Source organism: Anoplopoma fimbria, chromosome 2, assembly GCF_027596085.1.
Source record: "Anoplopoma fimbria isolate UVic2021 breed Golden Eagle Sablefish chromosome 2, Afim_UVic_2022, whole genome shotgun sequence".
NCBI lineage: Eukaryota > Metazoa > Chordata > Actinopteri > Perciformes > Anoplopomatidae > Anoplopoma > Anoplopoma fimbria.
In genome coordinates this window covers 2,799,984-2,820,844 of record NC_072450.1, presented here as the reverse complement: position 1 = coordinate 2,820,844, position 20,861 = coordinate 2,799,984, and the positions used below count along the sequence as shown (strand labels likewise).

General features: G+C 44.5%; 1 protein-coding gene across 2 annotated transcripts in view; it reads right to left on the bottom strand.

The window, feature by feature from the left end:
* The window catches only part of samd4a (sterile alpha motif domain containing 4A), a 43,295-nt gene that overhangs the window by 2,885 nt on the left and 19,549 nt on the right, over nucleotides 1-20,861 (bottom strand). The window contains exons 2-10 of one of the 2 annotated variants that reach the window (XM_054614843.1): nucleotides 15,217-15,822; nucleotides 12,340-12,627; nucleotides 9,617-9,726; nucleotides 8,050-8,136; nucleotides 6,101-6,347; nucleotides 5,936-6,021; nucleotides 5,489-5,607; nucleotides 4,768-4,966; nucleotides 2,470-2,596 (exon numbers count right to left, since the gene is read on the bottom strand). In XM_054614843.1, the coding sequence (XP_054470818.1) occupies nucleotides 2,470-2,596; nucleotides 4,768-4,966; nucleotides 5,489-5,607; nucleotides 5,936-6,021; nucleotides 6,101-6,347; nucleotides 8,050-8,136; nucleotides 9,617-9,726; nucleotides 12,340-12,627; nucleotides 15,217-15,822 (1,869 nt within the window). The remainder of the gene's footprint in view (nucleotides 1-2,469; nucleotides 2,597-4,767; nucleotides 4,967-5,488; nucleotides 5,608-5,935; nucleotides 6,022-6,100; nucleotides 6,348-8,049; nucleotides 8,137-9,616; nucleotides 9,727-12,339; nucleotides 12,628-15,216; nucleotides 15,823-20,861) is intronic. The other variant, XM_054614852.1, reaches the window with a different exon arrangement.

Sequence of the window (20,861 nt, the reverse complement as noted above, 5' to 3'; positions counted from 1 at the left end):
AGACCCAATCAGTGGCTGATGGCGTCCTTGGCCCTCAACTGTCAGCAGGGTGGGGACTGCTCTGTAGAGGGTGGGGTTGAGTTTGGAGTTTGGGGGTCGAGGGGGTGGGGGGGAGCCTAGCAACCCCGTCCAGATATTTAGCTCTTAGCTGAGTCTTCAACACGGTCCGGATGGTGAAAATCCCTCGTGGCCGGAGAGAAAAGCTGAGTTAGGCCTCGTAGTCCACACTGGACTATTTATAGGCTCCAAATCCCTCCAACACCCCTCCACCCTCCACCCTCTCTACACACACACACACACACACACACACACACACACACACACACACACACACACACACACACACACACACACACACACACACACACACACACACACACACACTTGTTCCTTCATCTTCTTCATTTTCTGCGTCTCACTTAATAAGTCTCTTTATCCGCCTGTTGGCAGAGAGAAGACAGATCACACGTACATGCACCGAGTCAGAGGAGGGCGACTCTGGCTGACACCCAGCTACAGCGGCCCTGAGGGGTGGGGGGGGGGGGGGGGCTATGACTGCATGACTCTGCAGAGTTGTCAAAAGGCGGAGATGTAGGAGAGAGAGAGGGAGGGGGAGGTAAAGAGAGAGAGGGAGAGAGGGAAGGAGTGGGCCGTGTCCTCGCTGCACAAAGAGCCTCATTGTGAGACTCCTCTGACTCCGTCCTCCCTGCCTCCATCTCTTCCTCCCTCACATACAGCCTCCACTCTCTCCCTCGGCTTCCCTCCTGCTTTTTTTTTAAAATTATCCATTTTTATTCCAACAAAAAGACATTTCTGGTTTGTGTGGTGTTTGTGTGACGAGAGTGGAGGAAGTCCCGGCTGGTCCTATTTCTGTCCATTGTTCCTGTGGGACAAAGTCCAGTCAGCAGAGGTTACTACAGGTCACTCCGCCTGGCGCCGATGGTTACCGTGACCAGAGTCTGTGTGAGACCAGGCTGGGGGGGGGGGGTCAGGTGTGACGACACTGAAGCTCCAATCAGAAATGATCTTACACGATTATAAAAGAGGTTTGTGACATTTAAAATGAACCCCACTAGAGTTCTGCAGGGATTAGTCCTAAAACCAAGAAAAGCCAGAGTCAGCAGGTCACTGTGTTGTTTGAATGTCTTTGTTTAGAGGCGTGACATAAGGTCTGTGTTTAACACAAGCTGAAGAGATGTTAAGGTTTTGTTCTCCGATATAAAATAAGTCAGTAAATACCCCTTTGGGGAACTCTTGCTTGTCTTAAAAAAGCGTCTCAATGAGACTAGTAAAGTAAAACCTGCATTCTCTCTCCTGTCCACCAGGGGGCGACTCCTCTGGTTGTATAGAAGTCTATGAGAAAATGACTCTACTTCTCTCTTGATTTATTCCCTCAGTAAACATTGTAAACATGAGTTTATGGTCTCAATCTCTAGTTTCAAGTCTTCTTCAATACAGCATGATGTTCATTTAGTAAATGATGCTCCATTTAGAGTCAAACAGACCATAAAGCAGGGGATGCTTTAGGGCGGGGCTACTGTGATTGACAGGTCTGCTACCAGAGACGTATACGGCGTCTCTACCTCACTTTTCCTCATTCCAAATATGGTCACACCATTTATCGGTTGCAAAAAACCCATCAGTCCACAAACCAGTGGGGGACGTCACCATGACTACGTCCACTTCTCATGTACAGTCTGTGGTTTTGACCGTGGTGTAGTTCTTTTATAGACTAACTTTCTCCTTCTGCTGATTGTAGTCAGGCTTCCAAAAATCATAAGAGTTGCGTTTATTTGTGAGGATTATCTTGATGAACAAGACATGTAAGAATCAAACATTTGTTTGACACAAAGATTATTTCCTGTAATGCTTTAAAATGCTAACTTCCTCTCTCTGCAGAACTCTATCATTAGGAATAGCTTTTCATAATAATTGGGTATTTGTTCTTTTTTTCCTATGTAATCTTGCAAAACAATATCGTCAATTCATGGGAGGCTTTGACCGGGGAATGAGGAGAGAGTGAAAAAGAGTGAAGAGAGTGAAAAAGCTCCTAACGCCGGTGTTATGAGCTTCAGAGGACGTTTGATGTCACAATAAAACACATTGGCTGAAGAGTGGTGAGTTTAAGGTCTATTTTTAAGGATTTTCATTTTTAGCACGAACATCATATTTAATTATGAACTTGAAAGAGCCAAAACCTGCTGAGCTGTCATCATAATGGTTCAGCACCCAGTCCAAACACGTCAAAACCCTGAGGTATGAATTTTAAATCCACAGTGAAGTCATTCAATGGCTAAAATAGCTAAAACATAATGAAAATACAGCAAGACAAAGAACTTGTTCCAACATCATCATCAATAAGTGTCACTGCAGATTTTGTGTTTTCATTTCAGAGTTGGAAGTTAATACTCTCTGTTGTTAAATACAGAACAAAAGACGCCATGTATAAGTAGATAAACTGGTGTTTACCGGCTTGCTGGAACATGACCATGGTTTGTGGCGTGGTGTGGACCGGCAGTGAGCGGGTCCTCTGCACGGAGCTGTGGGTCCGGCTGGGCATGCTGTTGCTTCCTCCGGGGTTGGCGAACCAGAGACCCTGAGGAGAAAACGTCAACCGCAGCATTAAATCAACTCCTTCAAAGACTCTCTGTAGGAACAGCGTGACTAGGTATGGTTGATTAAGAAAAACACTCCTCGTCTAACGGCAAAAACAAAAACAAAAAAAAGTCTGTCCTTCAACTTTCATGGAAATCTAGTTTTTGGGATGTCTAGTTCAGAGACAAGTTAGACAAACAAAACCTACTAATAAAGAAATCAAGCTCAGATAAGATAACACTAAACATAGTCTTATCCAAAGGTCTCCCCAAAGTTTTGTCTGCATCAAAGACTCATTTTCTTAATAAAAAATTGAAACAATGTTTAAATATTTAATACATAAAACACAATGAAGTGTGATCATTTTCTAGGGTTTGTGTTAAAAGTGACTAAAAGTTAAAACAATATATAAAGATGTTTGTGAATCCAACCTGAGGCTCGACACTATAATTCTATATGAATGAACCAACAGGTAAGTTGAAATGGACGAGAGAGAAACTTATATCGTTGTGTAGAAGTCAAACAGTGCATCTTACAAAAGGCTGGAATATGATGAGACATGAGACTCATGTTACAATACGCCTATCAAAGAATAAATGAGAAAATGTCTCTAGTCACCATTTAAACTGTACCCATGGTTATGATTAATGCTGCGTTTAGACCTTTTCTATTGCTATACAGGTGTTGGATGATAACAACCTCCAGAATGCTCCAACTTCAGACATGTTAATGACCTGAGGTTAACCTGGCTAATTTAAATACTCACATTTAAAAAGCTATATAATAAAATATCATCATTTTATGGACAGATTTCAAGCTCAGAGAACCTCCTCTTCACTTTCTGACACACAGCTTTTCTACATTGCTGAAACTTTCACTGATCAGAGATGAATATGAAGATAAATATGCTGAAGAAGACCACAGAAGAAGAACCCCCCCCTCATGAAGGTCCCTGTCTGGCCCACATCTAATGACAGTCTCAGACACACACCACATGAATTCCTCACATGTAACCTGCCCATTACACCCCCAACACCACCACCTCATGCCCCTCCCCTCACCTCTCTCTGTTTAACCCCCCTCCCCCCTCGCGGCCCTGCAGTGCCACGGGCCAGGGGGAAAACAGGAAATGCCTGTGAACTGTTCTCACTGCCTCGCTCTCTCTCTCCTACACATCACATATAAACTCTCTCTCTCTCGCTCATTGCCCCTCCTCCTCCAACACCACAGCTACCTCTCCCAAACTATGACTCACATATTTCCCTCCCTCTCTCTCCCCCCTCTCTCTCTCTCTCTACACATCCAAACAGCAGTCCCACACAAGAAGGTCCAGCGTGAGGAGGAGGAACTGAGGTATTTCCTCCCATTGTAAGGGATGAGAGAGAGAGAGTGAGAGAGAGAGAGAGGTTTCCAGTGAACTGGGTCAGCCCAGACCAAAGTGGGCCCGGATGGGTCTGAACCAGCTCCACATGCTCCTCCTGTTTCAGTGTTGAGCACTGACGCAGGGCCTCTGGTATGTGGGGTGACCTGCCTACGAGTTCCATCCACCTCGCTTCATTCGACAAACACTAACCGCTGCTGCTCTTCCTCACCGCAGGGTTTTATGTCATGGAATATATGAAAAAGATCTATTTATGGCAGAATACGTGCTGAAGAAGGAATTCTGCTGCCCAGGTTATTGTTACCATCCTGGAATGTGTTATTATGTGTTTCAAATGTTCCTCTGTGGAAACACAAACTCCTCTGACGTTCAGCATTCCAGTCACTGAATACATGATGGTACCATCAGATAAACGTTAACGTTTTTTCTGAGTTAGAGAATGTTATTAACAATAACAATCTGAAATGTCCAACTCAACTGATTCTTCATAAAGTCATACCACCCTGAATATGAAAATGATAAAGAGAATAAACCAAGACGTGCACTCTGTACACCAAACCAAACATCTTTAACAGTTCATGCCTATATCTGCAATGCGAAGGCTTTATTAAAATAATCCTTAGCTGTAGCCCTAAAAAGGTTTAGGAATTAAACGTACGCTACTTCCAATAATATTGCATATTCTCATGCTATTTTAGTGTCACATGTATATTTATAATATAAACTATGTCCAGTAAATGAATACTAATCCATAGCATCATTCTCTGGACACTAGAAGAATAATCTCTCACCTGTCTGCCCTGCTTGGGGCCGGTGGGTGTGCTGCTGGAGCTGCGAGGTGTTGGTCCCAGCAGCCCCCCGCTGCCCAGTAGGGGCCGGGCCCCCGGCAGACTCCTGGAGGGCATCTGGAACTGTCGAAGGCTCCTCCGGACCGACACGCTGCCCCCGACACAGCCAGTGGTGGGGAGAGAGTTGGACTGTCCGAAACGGCTGCAGAACAAAACGGGGAATCACAGGAACACGTGTCAACAAACAAAAGGTCCAGGTACACTGAGCTGAACAGACAAACCAAGAGGAGCAGGAGAAGTTAAACAGATCCTCCATTCTGGATGTAAATAAGAAATAAATCAGACAGTCCAATAACGAGCATCAAGCTCTTTTGCCTGATTAGCAATGCAACTTTTTCTTTGATGCTGGGGAGAAGAAAGAGTAGTAATAACAGAAAACAACCTTTTGAGTTTTAGATTCCATTAAGATGAAATAACCATGGTATTGAGAATTCTATCTTTGCTGTAGCTGTGGTGATGATTGATCAGTCCACACTTTTGCAATTGTAGACATGTCAGCAAAGGAAAAAAACAACTTGATAAAAAGTGTTATACCTTTCCCTGTGTGTGTAAATGGACTCTACTGACTCTAACTGTTGCTGATTGAAGTTAAAGTGATTTTCATTTGAAGTGTTTCTTATCACAGCCAGTCAAACCCAGACAATAGAAGCTACTGCGTGTTCACCTCCTCTGCGATCGGTACCCTGCTAAGTCGAGGAGGGTTTTCCTTGGAATGGACCTGAACAGCCTCTGGACCTGTTGTTTCCATGACAACAGCCTCTTCTTCTGCGTCTCGGTGAAGGACTGAAGGGGAGGGGAGAACACGGAGTACAATCAGGGGATGAAACCAAGCATGAGGAGGATTTTTTCCAGGTACAATGTGCTGCAGCAAATGACCCAGATCTGAAGGATGATGCAGTTAAACTACAGACATGAGGAAACTCAAGAGTTTCAGAGAGACAGGGAGACGTCTGGATTACAGCATTCATCTTTAAACTAGCAGAACTCAATGATGATCAAAGGTACTTATCCCAGACTCATTCAGCTCAAATCAAATTCTGTGTTTTAATTTCTCATTTTGACAATAAAAAGTGTCTAAACTACAGAAGTGTGTTCCAGAGGGAGGGGGTACCTCATGGATAAGGCACTTGTCGATGAGTTGTAGGTAGGAGCTGATGTTGTCCTCGTCTGACCTCGACACCAGTAGCTGGGTACAAACTGAAAAGGATTGAAATAAAGAAGTTAAAACAGAACAAAACCCTCTCCGTTAAAAAAACAACCTCAGCACTCAGCTCACCTTTGCCCATGACTCGAGTGAACTGGCCGGGTAGATCCCCCTCGGCGATGACGCTTGAGCCTGACTCCGCCTCCCCTCCGCCGACCCCGGTCAGGTGGGCGCCGGGCGCTGCGCTCTTGCTCTCGGGCCCCAGCAGGGAGCGCTGCAGGGAGGCCTCCTCGCCGCCGATGAAAGCCTTGATGGGCGTCATGATCATCTGGTGGAGCTCCTGCAGCGGGGCGCGCAGATTGCTGCCCTCCAACACATCCTGGTGGTTAATGGCCAGGAGGGGAGAGGAGGGAGGGCGTGGGGAGTGAGGGGGAGCCGAGCAGAAAGAATTGAAGAATTTACTTCACAAGAAATACGATGACATTCTGACATCAATTGAAGAGACAGATCTGGTGTGGTATTTACTATGAAGAAGCTTTAGGCCCGGATCACACCGAGACCCGCCGCTAGAAAGGCGCATCTAGAAAGGCTGGAAACATCTAGAAATTGGCACTGCAAAAAAATCTAGAAAAAGCGCAGTTGGAGGCTCGGCTAGAAACAAGTTGCCCACAAATCCAATATTTACCTATAGTACGGGATGCGCACCTGTCTTGGGCCGCACAACACATTTTTTTCAAGCTTTTTTAGATTTGCATGAAATATTCTAAACTTGTAAGAGTGGAGTTGTACCGCTCGTCAATGTCACACTTGCCCCAGGCATCCAATCAAATCAAGTTGCGAGGTGCGGGTTCCACTACTACCACTGACTTCCTGTTTTGAAGCCGGTAGTTGTGGTAAATGGACTGTACTTGTGTCGCAGTTTTCTAGTCTTATGACCGCTCAAAGCGCTTTAACACTACATGTCGTGGCTCCCATGCAAGGTGCCACCTGCCATTTAGGACTAACTAGCATTCACACACCGATGGCACGGCTACGGGTTCAAATGAAGGACCGCCCTCCTCCACCACTGATCCACAGCCGCCCTGATCACACCGTGGTAGGGCTAGCTAGTCAGCTGTTTGTCTGTGAGAGAGCTACACAGTATGTGAGAGGGAATTCACATCTCACGTTGGGATAGTTTCATGAAGGCTACAGTAATCGAGGGAGCTCATTATCCATTTTCAGTCAATCACATAAGATCTTTGTCGAGGCGTTCTTGAATCGGCCGCGCCCTGTAGCACCGCGTCTCGGTGTGATCGGCCTACCTTCAGGATGCTTGTATGATCCAGCTCTCTGTCACAGACATTTCAACACAATCATACTTTTGACCAGCATGCTGAATATAAAGACGGACTAACAGCCTAACAGCTGGAGGGGGGGGGATCTCTGACCACCCTGCCATGTGATAGAGCAGAGTATAAAGTAATCCCCAAAATACATGCGGTTTTCCTTCACTACTTGTGTCTGCGTGCATCATATCAATCCTCCCCCCCCACCCTCCACACAGCAGCGCTCTACATGAGTCTGTGTAAACCCAAAATACCAAGCAACAGGTGTCTTGTTTCCCCCGGCCGGCCCTTCCAATGCAGCGGGAACAAATTTTTCAAATGAAGCGTTGGTGAAAAGGTTAAGTCTGAATTTAGCTGGCCCAAGAAGTCCCTCCTGTGGTGTGCCCTTGAGTGCCATTGTCTTGCTTTGAAGGCTGAATGGAGGGTTGAGGGGTTGGTGGTGGTGGTGGGGAGGGGGGTTTAAATTCGGAGCCCAAAACTCTCCTTCCTGGATTAGGTGTTCCCTTAGCTGCTGTTTCAGACACACAACACCGACTGAGAATGACCACCCTGCTCACTGACATGCAGGAAAAGAGCGCTGGAGTCCTGTGGTGTCCACAAAAGGTCACAAGCTCAATCACCACATACGATTTTTTTTTTTTAACAATCAACAAGACTTCTAAATGATTCCAGGTAGGACTAGAAGCTTTAGGAGATGTATTTTGGTGTATGTATGAAGATGAAGAGAAGAGGATGTTGTAATCCATCACTGACCTTTTCCAAGCTGCGCAGCAGGTTCTGCCTCTCTTTGAGTTTCAGAATGCTGATAACAATCTTGTGCCGTGCTCCTTTAGTGACCTTCTGTTGGAAAAAAGAGTTTGTGTCAAACACCAATTTGATCATTGTCAAAAACACTAAAAGGTGCTAAACCGATCGTTACTGTGTCTGCCCATATTTGTTCTCAATAGTTTGATCGTTGGTTCTTAAGGTCAATCTGATGCAAAGACAGAAGAAGATTTCTCTACGCGCCACTGAAACGGTTTGAGGAGTTGTGAGTTGTGTCTCTTCAGCAACCTTTTACAGCCTGTATCCTTTATGGCTCTGCTCTAATAAAAAACCTGTCAGCAACCAGCTAATCATCCCTCTTTGCCTCCCATCAGCTCATCTACCTGCTGTATATCTTCAGCTGGCCCTTCACTCACTCCTCACCACCATACTATTGTTTCACCTCGGGCCGAGCTCAAAAACTTACTCTAGTGATAAACAGGAAGGCACGCCAACATCTTAGAAAAATGAAATATCAAAACTGGTCTTCGTTGGCGCATTTAACAAACAGAGAAACCAGGTGGCTATAAAGTTTAAACAACTAATGGGAAGCAATCACATGACCCATATAAAGACATGACATTTAGCGTTTTCACGATTTTCAATTAGTTTCACCTTTCGTGAGATGATTTAGCTTCCTCTATTATAACTTTATTCTCTCTGTGCTCCAGGATCATAACCTGCCTGTAATCCCATTAGCTCTGTCAGCACTTTTGCTGCAGGTGGCACCGTTAGCTGCTAGCCAGAAGCTCAATCTGTCACCATGTTGAGAGCCATTGAGAGGCAATAAAAATGCTCCCGATCTCCTATTTTGCACCTTTAATATAGAACGCTGTTGAGAATAGTTAAACATATAAATATAATGCTACATGATAAAAAGAAGGCTAAAATATCCGTGATCTTCCAGCGATCGTTTGAACGGTTCCTCAAATTAAACTGGTCTAAGTAGACTGAAAGCTCTTCTTTGAGATAAACAGATGTGCCTTCTACAAACACGAGGTGTGAAGGTTCTTTCAAACTGGCCCGGTAGTTGTCTTTCAACAAGAGTGAGCCAGATGTTTTGGGGGGGAAATGCAGCCAGTGAAGGTTGGAGTGAAACAACTAATCTGCTCATCTTTGGTCTGGACAGCAGGCTTGTTCTTTATAGTTGAAGCTTTTAAAAGTTCTTACAAGTCCCATGAAGAACTGCAACTGATCACACAGCCTTAATGAAGCTCACCACGTCTCAGTGTTGCTGTGCATTATGGGAGGGTCGGATAGAGAAAGAGTCAGCAGCACCTGCAGGAAGTTTACAGCTTCCCGGTGAGCTGTGATAATTTTAGCTGCATCCTCTGTTTCAGAAGAAACTCCTCAACCGTCTTCAAGTAGAAGCAGAGCCCTCTTTACATTAGTCCTGAACCACTGAGTCCAATACAATCAACTTGACCTGGACAAAGCTAGATACATCATTACTTATTAATATCTTGTTCTCTCTCTGTCTGTGTGAGTGTGTGTATTTGTGTATATATATAAAAACCTGTGCCTCTAGCTGTTCTTCAGTCAGCGACATCATCTCATCGTAGGTCATCGTGGAGAAGAGAGCGGCGTACTTATGGAGGCGGAGACTCTTCAGCCAGGCTGGAACATCTGTGGAGGGGAAGACCAACCAATAAATATAGAAAGAATTTAACTGGCCCCCCAAAAAATGACATCAATCCTCTGTAAAAGAGAAGAGTGGGTAGCTAAACATTGTTCTGTAACCAGTGCAGCTTTACAGTCACAGCAGAAGTTGTTTCTCTCTTTTCTGTGAACTTGAAAATGAAACCATCAGCACATTACAACATCTGCTGATTATCTGGAGATGACAGTGTGCTTTCCTACGCTGTGATAAGAGTGGGTGGATGAAGCATTCTGTTGCAAAATTGTACTCATTTAGTGGCTGGATAGTTAGCTAGCATGCTAAGTCCACCATGGTTTCATGCTACAGTTACAGAACATTAAAAGAACATCACATGAGTTTGGTCTACGTTACTTTAACATGTAACTGTACTGTTAGCTAGCATGCCGCTACTGTTATGATTGCAGTTGATCTGGACCCAAATCCACCAACAACACTACAAAATACACATTTACATTGGCTTTGATCTGAAATAGGTTTCGGGGTTTAGTTACTCTTTAACATCATTTCAGATTAAATCGATGTACACACATTTTGAAAGTACTCATCATAGATGAACATACTTTGGACAAATGAGTAGTACATTCATATAACTCAAGTACTAAAATTATAAATATATACCGTACATCCACTTGTTGAACAAACTTATCATAGCAATATACTCCTTATAAAGTACATTTCAAAAGATTTGCCATTCTTTAGGCAAATTTGTATAAATGTAACATAGAATGAGATTTAATCGATCTAAAATAGAAGCAGTTAGAAAGACATGCTGTTGGCAGAAGGATCAGATTCTTACTGATCACATTCGTTTTACACAGTCATTGCTGGAAAGCTCGTACATGCTCCAAATTCAAACTGCTGTATAGTTGGACAACTGCCAGGTGTTTAGCTGTTGTTCTAATTTGCAGTTTAGAGTGAAGCCTGGTGCTGGTTTAGTTCTTTCATTTATCTACACGTTTATAAGTGCAGAACAAACAGACACAGCTCTTCACAGTGTGAATGTGTGTTTCTCCTTTGTTTGCTGTATTTGCACGTTTAAGGTACGTTTCCTTTGTCAATGTGCTGCTCTATGTTGACCTGAGGGATCACTCTCACACACTTGCAGAAGCTCTGATTTCAAACAGGGACTTTTATGACCGTGCAAACAGGGACTATACGGACACGGGTCTTCCCATCGCACGTGATGTGGAGCGTCATTGAGAGAAGCAGATATCGACCTTCCGGTAAATCAATACAGACTTCAGCTGTTTAATCACAATGAGACGGCCGTTTGATTGAGCTGAATAATGGATATTGGGATAAGAGTTTATAATCAAGTCTGTGATGAAATCAAACAAACTATTTGGCCAAGGAAGTGCGGATACACCTACGTTAAAATGCTGAGAAGCCAACGCTCTGAAAACCTTATTCCACCTCCTGATACACGACACCCAGCGAAGTCTTCTCAGGAAATAACAGACAACGGAAAAAGTGCGTCAACATTTTCCTCAGAAGTGGTTTTCACAAATTCTATCGTGTTCTCTTGGGGCAGTCTGTGACAAACGTTAGCGTTGTTTTTCTGTGCAGCTGGTCGACAACATGACAATTCTTTGTAAGAGAAAAGGGAAAGACAGAGATTTCTTAAAAGGTTAGACTCCATAGCTTCAGAGTAAGTTCACTGGGGTCGGTCCTCTGCTTCTCCTGACAAACAACTCTGACTGGATCATCGACGTGCCAGAGCCTCTAACTGAAACCCTGTAAGGCACACACTGACAGTCCTAAAAGATTCTGCATTGAACTGGTCCATAAGCAGACGGCTACGTTATATACACATTTTTTTATTTTTATTAAATAGTTTAAAATATTCAAGTAATCGTACATTATACAACTACTAGCCTAGATGATTATATTGTTTATAGCACATGATCTTCATAGATGAACTTCTCATTTTTGCTATTAAAGAGCACCAGATAGATTCAATTAACTTTAAAAACACTTTCTTCCGGGGGAGGATGACCCCAAACCCACGAGAGGACTGAGGTCAATCCACCAAAGTCCCTCAGTCCTACTTTGGAGAAACACTGAGGTCTCATAGAGAAAAATATATTTAGTTTCTTCTTCCTTCTGGATTCTCTCAGAAGGTCATCAACCAGTGAACAACATTCAAAGCATTCAGCTCCACTTTACAGTCCATTCAGCAGTAAAATACAAAGGTTTAGATACTAACTTTTCAAATATTTACACCTAATAATGTTAAATGTGTCTCCTGTGAACTGATCAGCACTGCACTGCCTCTATCTTACCATACAAGAACATGGTATCTGCAGTTTTTACAAAGTCAAATCATTTAAATTGTTCAAAAATAGTTGGAATAAGCCTCAAGACTAGGTAAAAGTTAAAATGTCTTGCAAAAACATTTCATAACATTTTCATGTTATAACTTTAAAGTAGTCGCAGTATGTCTGAACAAAAAGGGTTAAAAAAAGATTTAAAAGTCAGCAAACCTGTCGACAAAACCAGTACAATGAGAACACTGGTTTGGTTGAAACTGTTGCACATTTTCTTTTCAACAGCGTGTTCGCTGGTCTTTCCTGACTCACCCCTCATGCCGCTGCCCTCGTCATGGAAGGAGCTGCGATGGAGGCCCGAGCCTCCTCCTAAACCGGCCTCCTCCAGGTGCTCGCTGCCTCCGCTGCCCGAGGAGGCGATGCTGCTCTGGGGTGAGAGGGGTGCGTGGTCCGGGGCCGGGCCTCTGGCGGTCCGCAGGTCCTCCTGGGACAGCCAGACGTGGCCCAGAGGCTGGTTGTTGGGTCCGCTCATGGGAGGCGTGAGGGACACGGAGCGCTTCAGGGGGCTGTGCTGCTGGCTGCCACCGCCACTCGTCAGGGCTGAAAGACAACGACAGGAGGAAGAGCAGAATGTTACAGGTTGGATAAGAACAGAGAAATCCTACTGGGAAAAAAACTGCTGTTCACTTAAACTTAATCATTGGACGTCACTAATGTATAGGTTGAAGATAGACTGATGCTCTGATAATCAACTGTGCTTGACCTTCTTATTACATTAAGTTCAATTTGCGACAACAAACAAAAAAAAGTCACTGCTTCCTGTCTTAAAGCTGCATTCTCTCTGCTGTCCATCAGGGGGCGACTCCTCTGGTTGTATAGAAGTCTATGAGAAAATGACTCTACTTCTCTCTTGATTTATTCCCTCAGTAAACATTGTAAACATGAGTTTATGGTCTCAATCTCTAGTTTCAAGTCTTCTTCAATACAGCATGATGTTCATTTAGTAAATGATGCTCCATTTAGAGTCAAACAGACCATAAAGCAGGGGATGATATATGGTAGCATACCCTGCTAACTTTATGTTAGAAATTGTGTTCTACTTTTACGTTTTCAGTAATTAAATAAATCCATTGCCACTAAATCCGTCTTCTCTCTGTCTAGATAAGAATCTTCTAGAAGACGCATCTTCGCGTCTCAGGATGAACTCATGATGGATGCCTACTTGGGTCAAACCAAAGTAGCTGAAACTCCTGAAATCCCAATATTTAAAACCCAATAAAAGCAGAGTTTATCTGCTGAAGGAGGTAAACAGGATGAGAAGAGCCGGAGAGCTTTGAGTGTCGCCGCTCAGACGGGTTGAGCTGCCACCAATACTCCAGGCTCTCTCCTCCTCCTCCTATATGCGGTCCTCTTACTGTTGGCGCTATGTATAGGACTTCATGGGCCCTGTTTAAAATAGGTGCCCAGCTAACATTTCAAGTTCCAGTCCCTAAATATTAGCCATTTTCCCTAAATACAGTCTCCCACAAAGCCTGCCTTACAAGGGAAAAGGATGGGAGGTTCGTGCTGCCGTGGCTCCGACCGCGGCTCAGAGTGGTGGTGGTGGTGGTGGCGTTGGGGGGGGGTCAACAGGATGTGGTGTCAGTGGCACACAGGTTTGATGTGGTTAGACAATTATACCCCTGTTATCACCGTCATGACCAGATGAACACAGTGTGAGGGGACGGGGAGGAGGGCGCTGAAGACTCATCGTCTGACTTTGGGCACCAAAAGAATCCATCAGTTCAAATGTTTTCAACGCTCACTTTCATTAGTGGAGGAAAGCATCTGCTGCTGGTGTTCAGGGGGAACACTACTTTATCAGTTCTGAGGTCTTTCGTTTGGGACCGGAGCTGCTTAGCAGTCCAGAAACACAGGAGGATCTTTCTTGGAGCAGCGAGCAGGGCTTTAAATATGTCTTTATTTATAAACCCTCAGCTGTTTCTTTCATCTCCCAGAAAAGAAAAAGAAAAAAAACACAGAGCCTCTTGCATTTTTAGTCTGGAAATATCCTGCTCTGACCATAGTTATGTTCAATTTCAACAGCCCTGCCCTCTGTGTGTGTGTGTGTGTGTGTGTGTGTGTGTGTGTGTGTGTGTGTGTGTGTGTGTGTGTGTGTGTGTGTGTGTGTGTGTGTGTGTGTGTGTGTGTGTGTGTGTGTGTGTGTGTGTGTTGTTGTCCACCTCACATAGCAGCCTCTGCAGTTGCTGTGTGGGTTATTTACAGTGTTTGTAGTGTATTTGGTAAGTTCTGAGGGCACTTTGAGCCTTTAGAGTGTCTTTAATGGAATTAGAATGGAATTATTCTATATGAATATGAAAATAATATTATTAGAAGCAGCACTACAGCGGCTGTCTGCCTGGGTAAATGGCGGGAGTCAGACGACGTCACCTTAATTAATTGGAAATGAAAGGTAACAATAGGACAAGCTAAACGAGGAGTAATTCAACAACAACCGCAGTGATGGTGGAGAAAGAGTTGCGTAACTTCATGTAAAAAATACATTAAAAAAAGGCCATCAGCTGTGAGCTCAGACTGGAGACGTAACCAGATGTGTGAGTAGTACTTTCTATCTCCAGATTCTTCTTTTTCCCTCCAGCCAGCTGACGGAGTGAGTGAAATGAGGAGGTATAGTATAGATAACTTCCAAAGCAAGAGGCAGGAATAAATAGAAACAGGGCGTCGGACAAGAGTTCAGCTCTTAATGGTGCTCTCATGGACATAATGCACTAAGAAATAACATATGTTTTGACAGCCCTAGGTTCAGTTCTTCTTCTTCTTATAATCCAATCAAGCACAGCGGATACCAAAATGAATGACTACAACTTGAACTACAACAGCAGAGCTCAGAGAGCCCAGTGTGTCTGTGTGTTGACATCAGGTGACCACCGCAGACAGAGCAGCTGTCATCAGAGGCTTTAATCACTGAGGTGCAGTGGTTTGGACCACCTTGACTTTAGAAGTACACAAACCAGTCTGGGTTTGAATAGCAGCCTATCTCACGTCTGGAAAGATAAAGGTATTTAAAGGAAATATAGGAAGAATTTGTGCTCTAAAATCCAGGATTTTCAAAAGAAAGGCTCCACCCCGTGATCAGAGAAGGGCTGGACAGAGCATGAGGCACACGGCACAGAGGGGAACATCACTTACTGGTGTTGCCGCCTCCACTGGTTCCCAAAGCGTTGATGGTTGCAGGCACAGAGGATGATGGGTAGAGAAGGAGGTGCCCGTTCTCAACGCCCTGCTGCTGCTGCTGATGCCAGCCTCCACCCAGCCCCGAGTCCCTGGAGCTCTGCCACCCATTCAGGCGGTCGTCGGAGCCGTAGCGCTGGTGGTGGTGCAGGGAGTAGGGGTTGCCTGAGGAGGAGGTGTTAGTGGAGGAGGACGACCCCGATGAGGAGAGCGTAGATGGAGGCGTGGACTGGTGGTGGTGGTGGTGGTGGTGCTGTCCAGAGGGAGGAGGCCTCTCCAGCGAGTCTCCCCGGGCGGCGGCCCTCTCCTCCAGGTGGTTGAGCCAGAGCGCCAGGGCGGAGCGGTCCTCCAGGGAGGTGGCCGGGTGGATGAGGGCGTAGGAGAGGAGCTGGCGGGACTCCTCCAGGTGGCGGCCGTGCTCGATGGTGTGGGCCAGGATGCGTGGCAGCAGGCGCATGTACTCCCCCTTGGCTTCCACGTTGCCGGGTTTGAGCAGCGGGAGATGGGTGAGGACGAGGGAGATGACTCGCTCCTTAGACTCACCTTGCCACTGGCTGATCAGCCCTATGGGAGGAGAAAAAACACACAATAAGCAACACAAATCAATAACACATAACGTATATCAACAGTAGAAGCGTGGGGGCATTCGGTTCAGTAAGCAACATCCTTTCAGTATTTTTCGTTGACCCAAACAGCTGTTTATGTCTTATACTACTCTCACACCTGGAACAGAGATTCTGAAGCGTGAGTTTTACCCGGAAAGTTTTGACAGCGCACCAGTTGTTTTCAGTTTGTGCAGATCTGTAGCATGCTGGTTTGTTTGCTGCACTCTGTATAAATGAGCATAAGCTGCAGCCCAGTTCAGGAATGATCAGCAGGTCTTATGATGGGGCATTACAGAATCAGAAATGCGTTAAATTGACATTATATACAATTCTGTTCTGTCTTATTTTAGTTAAATACTCATTTATTTATGATTGACATTATTATGGCCAATGAGCAACTTATGAATGTTATAAATGTTCTAAATAAATGATCAAAAAAATAGTTATTAAACAACAAACAGTACAGAAACATAATGAACTGCGACCCTAAAAACCCTTAATCAACAATGCTCCAAAGAAAGTCAAACTCTTGCCGTGTTTGACTGAGCAGGTTAAAATGTCAGCGTCTCATGACCCTGACCGGACCGCAGAGATAAACAGAACATCACTGGATACGTCATCTAAGACTTCAGCTTCACCATATCCAAGGTGGAAGCAGAGGAGGAGGTAATTGATGGACGGACGGATGGATTAGTGAACACATGTACGGTTAAAAATAGAGCAGCAGAGATGATGTCAGGCCCTCTGCTCTGTCATCCTTCTATTCTGCTCCTCCTTTAAACAGCCACTCTGTAGGCCGAGCTCCTCTATACATAACCTGGAGGTCATGGAGCTCTATTGTTGTCCGAGTCAGTGGGCCGGTAGGAGCCCATTCCTATCATCATGGACCGGGGCTATAGATACCAACCGGTCACGCAAATAGAGGCAGGACGCAGGTCGGCTTCACTTCCTGCTTGGGATGTGTGAGTTTGACCACTCGAGGCTCTCGTCTCTAAATATGACATATGAGGTGAAACCAGAAAATACATCAGTCGGCCCTCCGGGTCCAAAGATATCCCAATGTCACGTCTACTCTGTGATGACGTACGGCTCTCGCTGGCCCCATCGACCGGACAGCTGCAGCTCTGACCGCACAGATGGACGCCCACAGACCCCCGAAGCCTTCAGAGCTAGGTTCATGTTCATGTTCATGTCATGTTGTGGAAGATGAGGGATTGAATAATTCAGGCTTGATCCCACAGTTTTACACATAGAATCCTATGACTCTCACAGGAATATCAGCAGCATGTGTAACCCCTGGTCAACCACTAACATACACAACCCTTCAATAACTGTGCTGAGATTAAAGGGTAAATAGACACAGCTTCTCAGTAGCTTTATTTTGAAATGTCATGTTTTCTTTTTCATATTGTTGACATGATGTCAAAGACAATCAATAGTTTGTCCGATAGACTTTATATAAGAGCTGGACGTAGCCGTTGTGACGTCACACATTGGTTTATGGACCGCCGCTTTGAAGCCTCGAGTTCAGCGTTTCGGCCGTCGCAATCTAGACATTTTGCAACCAATGAAGGGAAGTGACCATGTTTGGACTGTGGAGGAGTGAAGTGTGGAAATGTAGAGGTAGATTAATGGTCTGTGTGACTCTAAATGAACCATAATTTACTAAATGAACATCATGCTGTATTGAAGAAGATTTGAAACTAAAGATGAGACCAAAGACTCATTCTCAAAGCTCAGCAGACAGATTACTGTAAAGAACAAGTAGAGAGGAGGACGAGGAGGAAGAAGACTGAGGTAGAAACTAGTTTGAAGGGGAGGAATGGAGCGAGGTGTGTGAGGGGAGCCAGGAAATGACTCCCCTCTGCTTTAGGGATGATGTAATCCTTCATTCCTCTGAATGAGGCAAGCCTCGGTCCGTACGAGAACAGGAATTGTTCCATGATTTAAACTCATTTGTTTCCAGATGACTGGAAAACACCAAGACGTAACACAGAAACCCTGATAAATACTCTATAGGAGGTTGAAACATCATGTTTCCAAGAAAACATTTTCACTTTTATTTGACAAAACATTTGTCATCTACACTGAGACCATGAAAAGGCCTGACTAAACATCACTTTACGTTAACGTTAACACAGCTCAATAACAGGCAGCAAGTTAAATGTCTCAGACATCACTACCTCTTTATAGTACATTTGTTGGAAGAGAGTAGATACGCAGCTATTTATTAAATGAAGCCTTAAATAATTGATAGAAACCATCACTGATGATGGAGGTTCTCCACGGACAGCGAGTCTCATTCTCTTTTCTTCCGTCTCCGTATACAGCGAGGCTTAGAGGTGACTGAGAATATAGAAAAGTCCAGTACTAGATTCTAATTCAGACATTATAGATGTCTAGATATATAAACTTCTATAATAATACTAAATGTCGAATCCCCATTAGATGCAGGGATTGTAAAATTAAACCGTACTGTTTTTTTTCACTCAATAAAATTGACTTGTAATTAAGTAAAACAATTGAATATGCTTAACCCTCTGAAGCCCCTTGCTCCTGTCATATTATGACGGCAATACAAAAGTCCTGCACCTCTATGGAAACACAACAACCATGGCTAGAAGTAGAGACAACTTAAACATGTCTTTTGTGCAGTTTAATTCAGTTATAATGCCATAAATCATAAAAAAGAAGAAAAACAAAAGTGGTTTTTGATCAGTAGTTTGGTTAATAGCTTCTGAAGTGTGCGTGAGATAGAAGATAGGTCCTGTCTTCCTTTAATTTAAAGAAGAGAATGTCTGGAACAAGGTGTGAAAAGTCAACACCTAGAAGTCAGGAAGCTACTATGAGGCTCATTGACCTCTTGCTCCAAGGTCAGGAGGTCAAGGAGTCGGCCTGGGAGCAGTTCCCCTCACAGCGAACAAACATGCAGCAACTCTCACCCTTCAAAGAGGGGTCACAGTAATTGAACTGAGCACAGGTCAAAAGGTCAACTGCTAGGAGAAAACACTGCCCTGCCTATAACACAAACGGACCAGAGTGTGACACAGCGAGCGACCGTGCAAGAGTGAAACCAACCAACCGTAAACGTAAAGGACGTAAAGAAATCTACAATTACAAGAAAATGCAGCATATTTACAACCGTATGATCCATTAACTGTTCATTAATACTGTTAATCACTCAATACAACAAGCCTAGGAAAGAGTTTCTTCACCCCCATGTCTGATTCTAAGGTCACCCACTGATCAACTTTGAAAAAATTCTACAAAAAAGAAGTTACAGGGTTGAGAGATGAAACTACGCCCACCTCCGTATGACGGAAGCTTTGATGACAGCTGCAGACGCTCAGAAAACAGCTATATGGTATGGTGCAATGATTTGGAGTGACACCCCCATGGTCACTCCGCTTTGTGCCCTACAGTAACTGGTGTAGCATTAAAGCATGGTGGAATCAGCAAGCTAACGGTAGCTAGCATACTAGCCAGCCCCTTGGTCATGTAACTCTTGTCACTGCACAGGAAAGCTCATTGTTCTCACTAGATAGTCAGGCACTAACACTGACTCAGCAGATTTTTGTCAATGTGTTTAGAGCTTCATTTCCAGTCCAGAGAAAGGAGAGAACAGGTGTCGCGTCGTTTCATTTAGTTTACAGCTTAAATAACACATTACAGTGTGCAGTTCCTCTTTACATTAACAATGGACAGGATGAGAGAGCTTTCCCAGGCATACCACTCTTTATCATAGCATGGGCGCTCCCACTCTGAGCCTTGAGGGGAAAGTCCTAACCTCCTCCAACTGGAGTAAAAAAAGAGATGAGGGAGCGGATAAACCGAGGTTACAACACGGCCGCGGTACAGAGCTGCCACTCCTCCTTACACACTGATACCAAACACCCCCCCCCCCTTAGTTTCATTGTCGTCTCTGACTCAGAGCATTACTGTGAACTTCACTGGAACGAGGAGTTGAACTCGCCCACCTCGGCAATTCCACCTGACAGCGAGGATGCCGAGACTGAAGAAGTCTTAATGAAGCATGCGAGTGCCCCGCACAATGTGGCGTGATTGATAAAAAAAACTAAACAACACAAACTGAAGTGGGAGAAAATCAATGTGAGGTATTTCAACATATCAAAAGGAGGTTACGTTTGTTCTTTCGTGCCAGACAAAGAGACAGGGGCATGCTGGGAACTGATGAATCACATCGGCATCATTGAGACGAAACACTGAAAACAGAGAGTCTGACATAGACAAGCAGTAAAACCTCAGACACAGCGTCATTTGTTTCGGGATGCTGATGCAGCACTTCCCTGCTGGTGAACTCTGTGCCACCCTGCCCAGGCGCTGCCCTTTGCTCCGACACCCTCTCTGGCACCCAGACAAGGGTGCTGCTTTCAACAGATAATCTCCTCCTCCCCCAACAACCTGGCATCAAACCGCCAACCGTTTTCCTCCGCAAGCTGGACACTTTGTCAGAGTTGAAGAAAGTACAGCAGACATAGAAAGCAGACAGATGAGGAAGTCAGTGTTAAAATAGTCCCGGGTATTCCCAAACAAAATAAAGTTGTATAGAGAACTGGGAAGCCTTTAGGTGGTTATTTATAAAGTACATGTAAGTGTTGGACGGAGAAGAAAACCTCACAGGACATTAAATCTCTGAAGGACCCTCCGACATTTAAAGCTGCTGTTTTTGCAGATGGAAAGCTGGAAAGCTTGTTGACGAGTTTGGTCGCTACACTTTGTGACAAGCAACATTCATTTGGTTACTTATTGAACTGGATTCTCATAGTGTCCACATACAGTCTGACAGACAAATAGATCTGCTAACTGTCCTTTCATAAGAGGGCTTAAAGATCCTGCCCGGTATTGATTCATTTCAATTTCCATCCAATTTTGGCATCTGAAGGTTTTCTAAAGTGTGTGCAGGTCTGTTAAATCCTTCTTTGATGTTCAACTCTTTAAAACATTTGAAACTGCTCTTAGACCGTTCTCAAATCTTAC